Source organism: Columba livia, chromosome 2 (genome assembly GCF_036013475.1).
Source record: "Columba livia isolate bColLiv1 breed racing homer chromosome 2, bColLiv1.pat.W.v2, whole genome shotgun sequence".
NCBI classification, from domain to species: Eukaryota; Metazoa; Chordata; class Aves; order Columbiformes; family Columbidae; genus Columba; species Columba livia.
The window spans coordinates 69,381,885-69,396,646 of NC_088603.1; the positions used below are offsets into that span (position 1 = coordinate 69,381,885).

The 14,762-nt window shown below is 44.5% G+C and overlaps 1 protein-coding gene across 12 annotated transcripts in view; it reads right to left on the bottom strand.

Annotated features, from left to right (window-relative positions):
• PHACTR1 (phosphatase and actin regulator 1) overlaps nucleotides 1-14,762 on the bottom strand; it is a 333,399-nt gene that overhangs the window by 142,279 nt on the left and 176,358 nt on the right. The window contains exon 1 of one of the 12 annotated variants that reach the window (XM_021301268.2): nucleotides 9,687-9,841. The exons of 7 other annotated variants lie outside the window; for them this stretch is intronic. Coding sequence is in view for 2 of the 5 variants with exons in the window: in XM_021301262.2 (XP_021156937.2) it covers nucleotides 8,993-9,248 (256 nt within the window). In the remaining 3 variants the exon portion in view is untranslated. Of the gene's footprint in view, nucleotides 1-8,334; nucleotides 8,567-8,714; nucleotides 8,868-8,992; nucleotides 9,293-9,686; nucleotides 9,842-14,762 lie in introns of those variants that run through there. 4 more of the 12 variants (XM_065052409.1, XM_021301262.2, XM_021301264.2 and 1 more) reach the window with 4 other exon arrangements.

Sequence of the window (14,762 nt, forward strand, 5' to 3'; positions counted from 1 at the left end):
AGTCTTGCGCTGCACCACTCAGGGCAGGAGAAAAGAAAGAGAAGACTTGAAGTACACCTTATATCCTTTCAAAAATGTTCCAACTAGCAGATGTACTGGGCCCTCTCTTCACAAAATGCTGTACGTTTTAAATTGCAACCCTTAGGCTTGGCTGATATAGTAGGCAGCTGAGATTGAAAACCTCTCCAAGTTACGTGCAAAGAAATGGGTGCGACACTAATCTCACTTACACAAACCAAGGTCTTAGAGGACATGTGTCTCTCGCTCCTGGTCCATGTCCTGACTAGTATGCTGTAAAGCATACATATGCAGAAACCTGCCCTCCTCTTCGGAGATTTCTGATGAAATTTTACTTTTCTGGGGGAACAAAAAAAAAGCTGGGAATTGTTTGGTTTTTACTCCTGAGCCATATTTTTAAACACTCAAAACTTCCACTATCTATGGAAGGAACAACGCTGGATCTCTCCCAACAGCACATCTTCATGGTGGCTGTTGGACACTATGACAGGGTGGCGTGGGCATAACTGGGACAAAACGATACATCTAGTGGTTCCAAGAAGTTACAGGAGGTGGTTTCATAATGACTGATTTTATCTTTGATTTAAATCACACTGTGTTCATTGTTCTTCAGAGCAACTGCAATTAATTCATCTTCTTTTGACTCTGAGAATGTCACCCAAAGGCAGGGGTTCTGCTAGACCTGCCTCATCTTCAGCAAGCTGGATCCAAAGACAGGAAAGTCAAAGAGAGATGACCGTGACAAGATCAGACATTACCTTATTCCTCTTCACTCAGTCCTTCCTGAGGCAGACTAAAAGCAACAGATCAGTGAAGATTCATGTCACTCCACAAGAGCCAAAAACTAGCAAGAGGACAGTTTTCCAGCTCATAGGCATGACAAGAACATCGTTATTTTCCAAGAAGCATGCAAATGTAAGTCACAAAGGAAAAATGGGGCATCCAAGTATGTCCTGACTTCACCTCTTTGCAGCATCTACCTAGATAACAGCAAACATCACAGTATCCTCCAGTTTCTAAAGAAAGCCATTGGAACATGCAGCCAGGGCTGGCTTAACCACTCTGCACTCTGGTGCTGCCCTTCAGCTGCCCTGGTGCCCTGACGCTGGATTTTGGCCAACAGCTTTGGGAAGATGCATGAGACCTGGCACAATGGATTGAACGGACTACAAACACATCCCATTAATCTCAGCCGTCCTGGCAGACTCTTAGCAAGGTGGTACCACGGAGACGTACACTGTGCTCCTGAAATTATGTTCTGGCTAATGGGGGACTGAATAAGGTGACAACAGCAGGAAGCCAAATTCAGTATTGTCTGATTACAAACAAGACAATATTAGAAGACGCAAAGGAATAGCTATGCATTTACTATCAGCCACTGAAATGAATCAAGAAATAAATTCTTACAATACAAACATTAATGGAGAATGTCTACCTCTCTTGCTGAGGTACCAGCAATGAATGATAAAGTTACATATCTAGCAGCATACTCAAAAGGATAGGTTTTGCTCATAGGTCAATAAGCCCATAAATGAACTCTCAATGCTTTTAATGATACAATATTAACTCTTGTTTCTAAACAGAGGCAGAAGGTATTATAATGACATGAACTGATACAAGTAGTACTGATTTCAGACTAAAGAAAGAAAAAGTGAAACAAAAAGAGACATAAGGAAGAGACATCACATGCCAAAATACTGAATCAGATTATCTCTTCTGATACCCAGTATTTTTCTGCTGCTTAGCTCTGACTGGCAATGATGATATTAATGAATAAAATTCCAATAATGGATGTAAAATGAAGTACTTCCATACATCTCATTTTCTTCTTAAGAACCTCAAGTTTTATAAAAGAAACAGGCCAGCTATGCCAACCATCCCCTAAGAGAAACATCGCTAAGCAAGTAAGGAAACTACTCAGAAAAGACAAAACACAGAAATGGAAACTAACTGCCCCTCTGGGTGGGGATCAAAGCTTAAAATAGGATGTAGGGATGATGCAAAATGGCAGAGAAAGCCAAGCTTGTTCAGCCAGGTCAATATCAGATATTTTCAAGTGCTCTGGTAATAACAGAGCGAGAAGAGAACCTTCTCCTCCATGATCTATGCCATCTTTTGCATCTTGACCCTTTTTTATGCACTGCCTCCCCCCTTAACACATGGAAAATTTGGAGACTTTCATGGTTTATCAAACAGTTCTGTATTGTATATCTGACGTATCCAGTTTGATACAGAAGAATCAAAACTAGTCATACTACTCAAGATGACAACATATACTTAGAGCAGAGCATTTCTGAACTCCCCACAAGAACATTTTGCATTGTGTTTTCATTGTTGCCCCAGTCTTTGCATTTAAGAGGATTACATATCTCAACACTTTAATCTTAGTTTTCAGAACAGAGAGAGAGAGCAGGACGGTGAGATGCTTTCAAAAGATGACAACTGAGTTACCACACTGAAAAGGAGAGAAATAAGTGAGAGGAGACAGGACTGGAACAGGCTGGCCGTTCACCCTCTGAAGACCAAAAGAACTGGTGTGTTCTCTTATCAGTGTTCTTATGTCAACACTGTGTAATAAAAATGAGAGGGTGCTGAGCCATTGTGACCAGTTCTGTCATTTTTGTTGTTTTTGTTCCTAAACTGCTCAAATCAGTGACACAGACATACAGAATTCCTGGAAAAGGTGGCTAACATTTCTCTGGTAAGGGTGCAGGAGTTTTCACTGGAAAACAAGGGATTTAGACATTTGCTTGCATAAGCTTGACTCAGTCTTGCATATACCTTTTCCCCCCATACTATCTAATTTACCAAAGTGAAGACCTTGCTTACTACCTATACTGTTCCTACAGTTTCAGTCAATAATATAAATTATATTGCAGTTTTCGCCAAGGCATCTTCCAGGGCTTTTCAAAGCAAGCCCAAAGCTCTGCTGAGTGACAGCCTGTGCAAGCCGGGCCGTGAACTTCCCACTGCCAGGGCAGCCTGGTCCAGAATGGTGCACAACCGGCTTATTTTGTGGCCAGCAGTTTCTCCTACAGGCAATTTAGCAGGACATGAGCTCATCACTACAGAGATGCACATGAGCAGTTGATGACTTACTGCAGGCTAAGTGGTGTTTCTTTTAGCTTTATTTTGGGACTTAAAGGTACAAGATATGATCTCTCCTCTCTTTCCCTATCCCTTTTCTTTCCTTTTACTGCAGACTAGCCAACTGAAGTAAGTTCTAGTGTTCAAGGAAAGCCTCACATCTCACCAGTCAGCTGTTTGCATTTGCTAGTCTCAGCATGTATGCCAGAGATACAGCCTCTCAGAGCCCAAATTGACTTTCTTCTTCCTCTTTTCTTCCTCCCCCCTCTCTTCCTTGCCTGCAGGCCATGTACAACCACCCCAGCTCAGTACAGCCCCATTATTCTCTCTGATCTCAGGACAAAACCACAGGTAGCTGATGAGGTTCCATCAGTCCCCTAAGGTGCAAGACACACTGATGGGAGAGGGGCGCTGGGACTCTGCCCTTCTCGCTCTCTGGTAAGGGAGTAAATCTTCGTGTCCTGCCCGCCTTGGGATTTTGCCATCTGGAAGTTACCATGAATAAGGATCACACCTTCTTCCCAAAAAGGCACATTTATTCTCAGCCTGGGCTGTTATCTTCCTAAGCAGAAAGCGGTGCTGGTGGGAGCAAAGTGTCCCACCAGGCTCCCCGGCAACCTGTTGGGATGTGGAATATTTTTGCTTGGCCTCGTGAACTGTCTCTGGCACAGCACTGTATTCAGCCCAATCGAACAGTACAGAGTTCAACCGGCAAAAATAAACCAGTTTTATTTTATGAGCTGTGCTGTCAAGGAGACATATTTCACTATGCAATGTAAGCCTGTGCTTTCCCCCCACCTTTCTTTAAGGTAACTATCCCTCAGAGACTAAAGGCACACATTGAATAATTATATCAGCTGTTGAAACCTCAAACATGTTTTTCAGCTTCCCACACTTCACAGCAGGACCAGGTATGCTGGGTTTTTTTGCCAACTTTTCTATTCTGTGTAGTCTAATTTTTTTCCTCCAAAATATTTTAGGATTTTTAAGAGATACAATTGTAAATGACTGCAATGCCTCACAGCCACATACTGTGCGCACTCTAGAGATGGAAATAGAAGAGCAGGTACCGTTTGAAATAATGTGAGAATTAGTGGAGGAAAACATTTTTATATACAGCTCTTGCAGGGCTTATGGCTTGTCTAGAAGATAGCTATTGCATTTAATAATTACTTTTGTGGGAAGCAAAATAATCACTTCAGAGACAATCTCTTAAGTGATGATAAAGTAAATGTTCTCAAAGTTCCCAGTTGAAAAAAATAACAGTCTTCAATTCCAGGTGGGAATCTCACTCATATGTACCCCCCCACACACAACCGCTCCAGATCCCCCTTTTCATTTAGAAAAGATATTTATCTGGAATAGCTAGAAAAGGGACAGAGAAGAAAAACAAGTATGGAATTCCTACAGCAACAGTATCTCAGTCCATGCTAATTTTCATGCATATATAAGATAAAAAAATAATTTTTGCTTAAGCAGCAAAACCCTGAAGTATAGGAGCATACAACAGGCAGACTGAGATTGAGCTCTGAATGAAACCTTTTGGGGTATATTTATTCTTAATACTATTTGTATTTCCACTACACTTGTACCTACAGACCCAAAAACCTGGAGTCCTGCAGTCCTTGGCACAAGGAATGCAAATGGCAGGAGACAGCCTCCCCCTGCCACCCAAAGGACTCATAATCTATTTACAGACCAGCAAGCAGGTGAAAGGAAATCCCATTATCTCAGTTTTACAGACATGGAAGTTACACACGGAGTGATACACGGATGGGCATATCTGAAGTTGCCCAGAGATTCTCTGCAGAGGTGGGAACTGAGCTGAGAACCCTCATGTGTCACTCCAATGTAAACCCCATCTCCCTGTGCAGCCCCTCTCTTCCAATGCACTATTAGGTAACTGCTTTCCACTTAAGCTGACTTGTCAGATCCTCTCTATAAAAATCAAAAGCATCCCACTTCAGTTGCTGCACCCGCTCTTTATGTTAGGTTATTTCTTGGTGCCTCTGAAAACCCTGCAGTTCTTTCTAGCCACACTAGAGATGCATCTAAACCATATTCCAGATCCAGGCTCAGGCTTGTGTAGGAGACTGAGGATTGCAGTCAGTTTGTAGTGTATGAATATGTTAAATAAAAGCCAGCCAAATCTCTTCTCCTCGTACTTTTTCCTCTAGCTGCTGTTCCCTTGCTCATCAGTCATGCCATCTGCTACGACCCAGCACCGCCACAACCCACCCAGAGGCCACTGAAATCAGTACATCGAGAAGTGCTCTGTACATACCAGGAGATGTTTAGCATCACGCAGTCCCAGCCCACCTGGATCTCCTGTAGTTCTGGCTCCATTAGCTTTACAAGCTTATCAGTCACTTTCCCGCATTTAAGTTCAGAAGGTATTTTCATTCCCCTTCATACTTATGGCTCTTCCAAAATACTTCCACTTGTGTTGTCTCCTCACATCTTGTCTGTCTGTTCTCGGGACTTTTGCAACTCTCCACTATACTGATCCTCCCAACATCTCTCTCGCAGCCCTACTCTGGCAGCATTCAGGGCTCAGCCCTGATTGCTCTTTTATCGCTGGAGGTGACTCACATCTTTCTACACTTGACCTCTCCCTCTTGGTTCAGTCTACCATGTCTGATTGCCTCCCTGGCATCCTGTCCTGGATGTCCCGTGGCCTCTCAAATGTCACAGGATGAAACCACACGCCTCATTCTTCCCTCATGTACAGTTTCACTACTTCTCCATTTCCAACACCATTTCTGCTGTTCTCCCACCCCAATTCTTGATGTTGGTGCTTTAAACACCCTGCTCTCTGCTAAAGCATCTCCCACTTCCATCTGCATTACTGTAACCTCCAGCTTCTCTTTGAGCTTCTCACTTCTTATTTTTTTTACCTTATGAAAGTGCTGCATCCACATCAACTCCTTTTGTCCTTACTTCAGTGAGCCCACCTGCATGTCCAAACTCCTTCACCAACTTCTATCCAAATTACATGATCTCCCTTCTAAAATTTAATACGACTCAGCACCTGCCTCCATATTTTCCTTTGGTTTCACGGCTTCCTCTTCTGCTATTCTCCTAGTCTTGTCTTTTGCTAGACTAGTAAGTGGTCTTTGAAGGATTTCCCTCTGTTTTAGCATGAATTTTCCTTCTCTGGTTCTGCTAGTGCAGTAGTATTAATACAATAAGAATGCAAAGTAGGATGATGACTGGAATCCAGGACTCGTAACCAGATTTGGAGGACATTTCAGCATTAAAGCAATGTACCCCACGGGCTTGCCTATGCTATAAGGACCGAATCCTGGTCTTTGTACACAGTTCCAACAAATAATTGCTCAGGTCACAGAATCCACACAGTACTTTTGGGTTCACCAGTGCAATTTCAGGCCTACAAGACCATGTATAAAGTATATATAGGTTTGAATAGGAGGATGGGGTGTCCACATTGCAAAGTTATATGCATTTCCCTAATAAAATGCACTGAGAGGTCCCCTTTCAGGGTGCTCTTTACACTGTGCAACTGTGAGGATGCACAGACATCTCAAGATACCTACAGGTCTCTCTGAACATGGGTTAGTCACAGGTCTCTTCTGCTGATATTATGATCATATCATCATTTCAATTAATTAATCACCCCTTCCCTCTAAACTCCAAAAGACCTAGAACAGGTACTAACCAGGGAAATACTGGCAGTTTTCAGCCCTGAAAAACGTGTCAGAGTGAAGCCAGTCAGAGTGCTCAACCAGCATAGCTAGGACTACAGCTTCTTCACTTTCTGAAAGAAGCTTGTAGCTGTGCATGCTAGTAGGAAAGGATTAAGGCTGTACCAGTACTACAGCCTTTTAAAATGATGACCCTAACAGTTATCTGCATGTGGTGGAATAAAACTCTGCCCCACAGAACAAGGGGGTGAAAATGGACTGACCAGATGCTCTGGAAGCCTGCTGCCCCTCTGCTCTATTTTTTGCCTCTCTAGGGTTAGCAGATTATCTCCTGTCAAGAGGCGGATCCTCCACTAAGAGTACCTCATGGTTTGAAGACAAATAATCAAATATAAAAAAGGAAAACAAGTACTTAAATATAGACCTATGAGTCCATTAAGAGGTACAAGTGACTGGAGTTATACGTTTGTAAGCATCCATGCACACACACACATATGTGCATTAAAGGGGAGGAAAGCAATGCTCTTTTCTTGCTGTGCTAAGATTTAAAGTACAGGGTTGCAAAAAAAAAACAGCAAAAGATGTTGATGCAGTGGAGTTTTAGGTCAATTCAATTAATCTAGGAAAGCATTTTTTTAAACAAATGGCTTAATTTGCTTTTAAGGATAAGTAAACCACACTAATAGTGTAAAACACCTACTGCTGCTGCGCACAGCCCTTCATTTAATATCTGTGGGGCTTGCTGTCACCAGCAGCACATAAGAGGAAAGAAAGCACTCAACATTTTGTGTAGCGTTCATTAGATTCTTCCCTCTGCTGTAGTGGCATAAGCAGTAAGAGTGTTTAACCCACTGTGGGTTTCCAGGCTTCTCAGGCTATCTTCCCCCTTTACACGAAAAGCAATTCCGTTCAGCTTTAGCTGCAGTTTAATCAAAGGAAACTATAATCACTCTATCAGGATGCTAATTCTAAAGAGACATTAACAAAACCATAGTTACTTCATTAAACTGCAGACCTGTGGTTGACAAAGGATCATCAGATCCCAAATAATATTTTGTTCTGTTGCACAAAGCAAACGAAGGCAGCTTTGGTTAATAATAATAATAATAATAATAATAATAATAATAATAATAATAATAATAATAATAATAATAATAATTCATCAACAACAATCTCTGCAACAAAAGACGCAAAATGAAATGCCAACAACTACTGAGAACCTCAGCTCAGAAAATTATGACAATTTCATATTCATGTTTATAACAAAAAAGCCTTTCCCTCCCCTTCAAAAATTAGATCTGTCTACTACATCAGTTAATAGGGAGTCCTTAGTTGACTGCCTTCAATCCCAAGTAACATGTAAAACCACGCAGCAAAGCAAAGTAATACAACATTGGACAAGAATGCGGGGTAACATCTGTGAGGCAGTTTTTTGCCTGAATGCTTTTATGCCCCTTTTAGTTCTCAGCTTCTCCTAACTGCTTACTTTGGCAAAATCCAAATAATTTGTCATTGTTGCCTTCCGATATTTACATTCCCAGGAACATAAAAAGCATATACTTACCTGTAGCAACACCTGTGATTGATTACACTGTCACTCTCTGAATATCCCCTGGAGGTTTTGCTCAGTCCCAAAAGGAGAGGGGGAAGGGATGAGAACAGTTGTGTGATGAAGAACGCTATATTAATCCCAAGAAAAATACTATTTCCCCCCATGCATTTGACAGCATGGTGAAAATCACACTAACTGGATTCCAGGTAATCCAGTCCTTCCAAATACCGAGTTGAGTCAAGCAAACTCTACTGCAGCACAACGAGGAAAAAGTTGATGTATCGAGGAGCGAAAACCCTGATCTAAAATTCACAGGAACGATAACAAACCACAACCGACACACACAGCAATTTCTATAGCAACTGAGGAAAAAAAAAAAAAAATAAACAAACCAGAAGGAGTTGGTTCCTTAACTGTTAGCAGGAAGCTTCTGTGGCAAACGAGGGGACCTGTCCCTCTTGGCATCTCCCTGATCGACCGGCTGAACGGATGCCCAGTGCGTTTCTCCCGCGCTCCCTTTCCCTTTTCCCCGGGACCTGCCAAGGGGCAAGCCGAGCATCCCAGCCCCCGGCGGGAGCGCGGCCATGGACATGCACACCCATGCAAGAAGCCAACGCGCTCCCCTGCCTCTCTCCTGCACCCACTCGGCACTACACCCCTCGGCACTCACCGTCACGGGCTTCCTCCCCGCGACTGCAGTTGCTGCAAATGTGTTTGATCTCCTTGCCTATGTGACAGTGTATCACAAAAGAGACATTGTTGTTAGTGGTGGTGGTGATGGGCTCCTTCAGTGGCTTCATCCTCACTAGATAGAAAGCTTTCTTTTTGGGTTTCTCTCCACTCTGCTCGGAAACCGAGCCCTGCCCGCAGGCAGCAGAAGGAAAAGCGAGCATCCCTGGCTGCCTGGCGTGCGTGCAATCCGCCATCCGCTCCCGCTCGCCTCGGCGTTTGGCTGCCACACGCACACACACACACACCAGGGATGAAGGGGAGGGCTGGGGGAGAGAGCGGGGTTGGGGGAGGCGGGAGGCAGAGCAGGCAGAAGCGCTTCCTGAGCCTCGCTGCCCTCCACGACCCCGCTCCTTAGCCGACCCAGCCGGCTTTGGCTGGAGGATGCTCAGCGCGTCCCCGCTCCGGCCATGCTCGCCGCGGACCTCGCCTCAGCCGCGGGCGCTGGGCATCTTTGGTGGCGAAGAGAAGCCTGGTACAGTTTTAGCTGCCTTACTGGCCGCACACACCCCAGGAGCGCAGACCCCCTCCCTTCGCCTTCACCCCCTGCCCCCTCCCTCTTCTCCCATGCCTCCCTTCCTGTTCCGACAAAGCCCCCACGCCCTTGGGAGCCCTCTGGGATGGGGGACACTTGCCAGCACCGTGGTCCCTGGCAGGACGCGCTGCGATTCTCCGGCCCGGCAAACGCGGCAACCTCGCCTTCGCATGGCATGGCAGTGTGTCCCGTTGTAATTACTATTTTACACACAAAGGACAGGCTGACAGCAGGCTGACAGAGGGCTGCCCCCTTCCCGCCCCCCGCCTCCTCCCTGGCACATCCCCAGGCGGCTTGGGCTGTGGGGGCGCCGGGCCCCTCTGCTTTGGGTGCCGCAGGAAAACCAACTTCCCCCCTGCAAACCCCTCCCGCTTTTCATTCTTCTTTTTTCTTCCTGTTTGCTTCTTTCAAAAGACAGAGGAGGTTCCTGTCCTGGCCTGTGCGGGGCTCCGAAGGACAGCCACTGACAGCAGCTGGCACCGCCTGGGGACTTCAGCCCAAGCCCCCCTCCCTGCAGCGGGACCGCTCCTCCCAGGCTGAGGCTGACCAGAGGCTCCCGGAGAAGCACAGGCAGCTTGAATTCATTCAGACTGCTGATCTGGGGGGGTGATGACCCCCTTTCTTTGTCTCCCTTGCATTCTGCCCAAATTGCAGCTGCTCCAGAGAGCTGCCCTTCTCATCCCTGGGTGTCCGCAGCCTGGGCCGTGCGCTGGCAAAGCTCCCCCAGCCTGAGGGGATTATAATCTCTGGCCAGACACTCTGTCATCCCTTGCTGCCCCCAAAACACGCCATTTGTTTTCAGGGCACAGTAAACAGCCCAGGCTGTCGAAGCAGCAGCTCAGGACAGCGCCTGTGACACAGAGAAAGCGGGGAGGGAACAGGGTCTAGAACGCTTGCTTCTCGCAGGCTTTTGGGAAGGAAAGCCTGAAGAAGAGACGATAACCTCAGCTATTCTGGTAACTGTTACAGAAATGTGAGTGTTGCTCCTTTAAATCTTCAGCAAGCTATCAGTTTGGCAGGCACTAAGCAGAGTGAGTGCAATTGGGGGAGATGAAATACGGCAAAGAATAACACCATTCTCCTTATTTTTAGCCAAAGCCCTCGCTCACTGCTACAATAAATCCACCCATTCTGCAATTCTTTACCATTTCCACATAATGTTGCCACATGTTTTACCGCGAAAGGCCAAAACGGCCCCATTTCTATTCAACTGCACATGAAATAGTCAGTGAGACTTCTGCCTAAAGAAAGACAGAACAGAAACTTAAACATTCAGTGCCATGGTTTTCCATTTTCTCAAATGCATGCACACACGCGCACAGCTACACACACAGGATGCATGCAAGGAAACTGCTGACCTACTTGTTCTGCGTCATTCTGATGCAGGTCTGACTTCTCACCTGCAGCTCCTGGGAGTTGAAACCTTGAGATGTCACATACTGCAAAAATTGCAAGGCTTTACTTTTCTCAGCAGTGTTCACAAAACAGACTAGGTGCTATCAGTTCCCACGGAAATCCCGGCTGAAGAATGCTCTCAGCAGAATCATACTGTTTACTAAGCCACGTAAAGTATCCTATGTATATAGGTTTATGTTGAATAGAGTTGGTCACCTCAGGTTAAGTATTGCCCCAAAGGACTTGATTTTGCATGTGTTGCTCATCCAAAATTCTCACCCACCTCATTTAAGTAGCAGGAGAATAGGAATGTAGAATTTTTCAGGAACAAGCAGGTGACTTCCCCAAACGTGCGCATCATGTAGCTATGAGTTAATATACCGAAAAGCGGTCCCTTCGAATGCCTGAGACTGAGACAGTTTGCTACCTTAGACATTTGGAAAGCAAAAGCTGAGCACAGTTTGATCCCCTACCAGTCACCCCACAGTTCAGACACTGGCAGTGGATTTCCCTCTAACTTACTCATTGCCTTTGAGAACAGCTTCAGTTCAGTTGTGACTCAGAAAATAATTAGGTAAGCGAAAGACACGACCATAATTCACCTTCTGAACTTGCTTAGAGTTCACTGCTGTCTGTCACTGGTACCTGGCACCGCTGCATTACAGAAATGGGTCAGGAAAGGAGTGCACATTCAAATGTGAATTTCACTGAATTTGGAAAATGAGTGTTAATGAAATGCAGGGTGAACTTTAAACTGGAATAACGTATCTGCTGTCTCAGGGCAGTATTGTGGTGGTGTGTCCCGCCTGGTTCAGGAAAGGAAGCTAGTGTCAGATACTCAGCAGAGCTTAAGACTAGCAGAGCTGGTCTTGTAAGGCAAATGGTCTTATAGAGTTAAGGAACTGAGTAGGACTTAGGACATGAAAAACTGGGTCAGGTCATCAGTCTTTTGCAGTGTCCCTCTGTGACCTTGGACAAATTACTTACAATGTCTTGATATCTCAGCTCCTTGGATAAAGAACAGTGATGTTGATGTTCCTGTTTTTCAGACAGATTTATGAAATCATATTGCAAGGCACTCTGAAGGTGTTAGTGTATGACAGAGAGGGAGCAGTTACAGACTGTTCATATACTGAGATCTATTCCTACAGGTCAGGTGCATATACTACAAAAGAACTAGCAAACATTATAGGAATGGACAGAGCTTTTATAAGCAGATGCCAGGAAACTACAGAAGCCCAGGTGCTCTGACATATTTGGGGACATTTGGGAATTAAATAACTGGTCCAGTGAGTAACACCAATTCCATGTAGATAAGAAGTCTAAATTATCATGGAGAAAGCCCTATGCATTTTTGCTTGCAGGTGCTATGTATTTTGAATGCAAACAAGCCCTGAAGCCATCTGCTAGTATGTCTCTTCTAACATGCGCTTCGCTATAACATGCAAATTGCCTTCATTCCTAAGAGCTGCCTTATAAAGAATCTGAATTTGCCAAAGCTCATAAAACAAAAATATGTTTAATTATGATCTGTGTAATTATGGTGAAAGCTGCCGCTGCTAATCAGTTCCAGGACAAATAATGTAAAATGAATGTACTACAGTATTCCTGCAGAAAATGACTTGCTTTGCCTTGTTTTTAAATATAAGTCGAAAAAGTGTAACTCTCGCTGCCTCAATATGTGGCTGCAAACCTTGGCATAATTTTATTGCACAGTGAACAACAAAATAAATGAAGAGGATGTCAGACAGTTATTTGACAGCGAATCAACAAACTTGCATCCTATTGCCAGCCCACATTCTCTTCTTATACAAGTTTGGGAGACCATTTGTACCTTCAGTTCCTCCCACCGCAGCCTTTGCCACTAAGGAGAGTGCCATTTCCATTGTCCATAAAGAAGAGATGAAAGCAACGTGCCCTTTAAAATGGTGACTACTGAGATATGGGCTCATATCTGTATCAAAATCTTAAAGGCTCCACTCTGCCTTTCCATTTTTTCCCCTGGAGCATGTCTCCCCCTGTCCCAATACGACCTGGCTGAGAGTCTTGTTTGGGATACTGCGCCCTCAAACCATCTCTGAAAGCAAAAAGGGATGCAGGAACCAAGCAGTGAAAGGCAGGCAAGCTGCATTCCACACCACAGGAAAGATTTCTTCTTCTTTCTCTAAGCTGTGGCACTTGTGCAAACACCTAATGCCAGTCAGAACACTCCTGAAGTCTGTCCTGAGCCTCTCAGCTGAGGAACAGGGAGGTTTCTGTGCAGGCAGGACAGTCTCCCTTCTGTTTTCAGCACAAATAGGTGGGCATCAGAAAACACATGGAAGCCTCTCAGCCACATTTCTTCAATACAAAGCTTGTCCTGGAGAGCTGTAGCATTTTCCTGAAGAAGCTGTGGCTAACAGAATGGCACTGTCCAGTTGAAAATGCTAGACAAATAAGTCTAATAAGGCAGCATCACTTCTTCTGAGCAGTTTAGTCTTTCTAACCAGAACACCATGATTCATTTGTTTTGCAGTCTATTTAGGCAGCAATATTTTACAGAGATGCCCCTCTACTTGGCATTTTTTTCTAAATATTTTCCTTTCCTTCCTATTTCCTCTGCCCACTGTACTATGAGTCCTAGTGAGAATAAAAAAAGAGATAAAGTTAAATTAACAAAGTACCAGCTGCTCCAGTGATTAATCCATACATTGATGTTGTATTACACATTCTCAAACAAACTGATCAAATTGAAGAGGAAAATATGTACAATTGGATCCACTGGCTACAACAGAGGAATCGGCCACTAAGACAGTACCCCTTTCAGCAGTATCTTCTATTCACTGCCAAGAAGTGCCCCAAAAGCCACCTCAGGACAGCTGACATTTGCCAAAGGAGTTTGTTGCCAGGTGGAGAATCCTTCTACTTGCGAGACAGCTCAAACCTGGCTAGCCAGGTATTTTCTGTTTGCCAGGCAATTAGTGCAGCAGGACACGGGTCCATGGTGGGGGCTCCAGGGTGCTGGGCTGACAGTATTTCCGCATATTTCTGCGTACTGCATGGCACATCAGCAAAACTAGGAGGGCAAGGAGGAGGAAGAATCAGCCTGAGACTCCTGCAGGCCAAAATAGAAGATGACCTTTTTAGTTCTGCAGCTATAAACACATTCTTAAGCAACAATTCCAGCTACTCCTCACAGTCACAAGCCCTAGAGAGCCAGGTGATGAGTTCTGCACAAACAAAAACAAACTTAAGGGAGAAGAAATGAAATACAATGCCCTTTCTTTGTCTTCTTATGTTCAGCAATGCTGCAGAAGCGTCACACAGCTCACTCTTGTTCTACTTGCAGGGCTTTCCACATCCTATGCACATGCTTTACCATGATGGAGTTCTCTCCTCATTTAGGAGAAGCCCTGCTATATTTCGATGTGATACCATATGGTGTGACAAAAATGAACAGAAAAGGTTACACACAAAAAACACATAAGCTTAGAAACACCTGTTTGCTGCAAGTGTGAAGAACTGCTGACGGTAAAGGACTTCTAAGGATAAAAAGGAAGATGGACAGACAGAAAGTTGCTGAGCTGCAATTTGAATGCCCAAACATACATGTGTAATTAATGCACTCAGGCCTGATGAAGCTAAGGGTAAACACCAGCAATGAACCAATGTGGAGCCTGGATTTGTAAAACTGCTGAGCAAGCAAACGTTAGCATTAGATGATGCTCAAAGGAAGAGACAAGCTTTATGTTGAAATTATAGGTGAAGTTCTAGCTCTAGCAAAGTCACTGCAAGTCCTAGC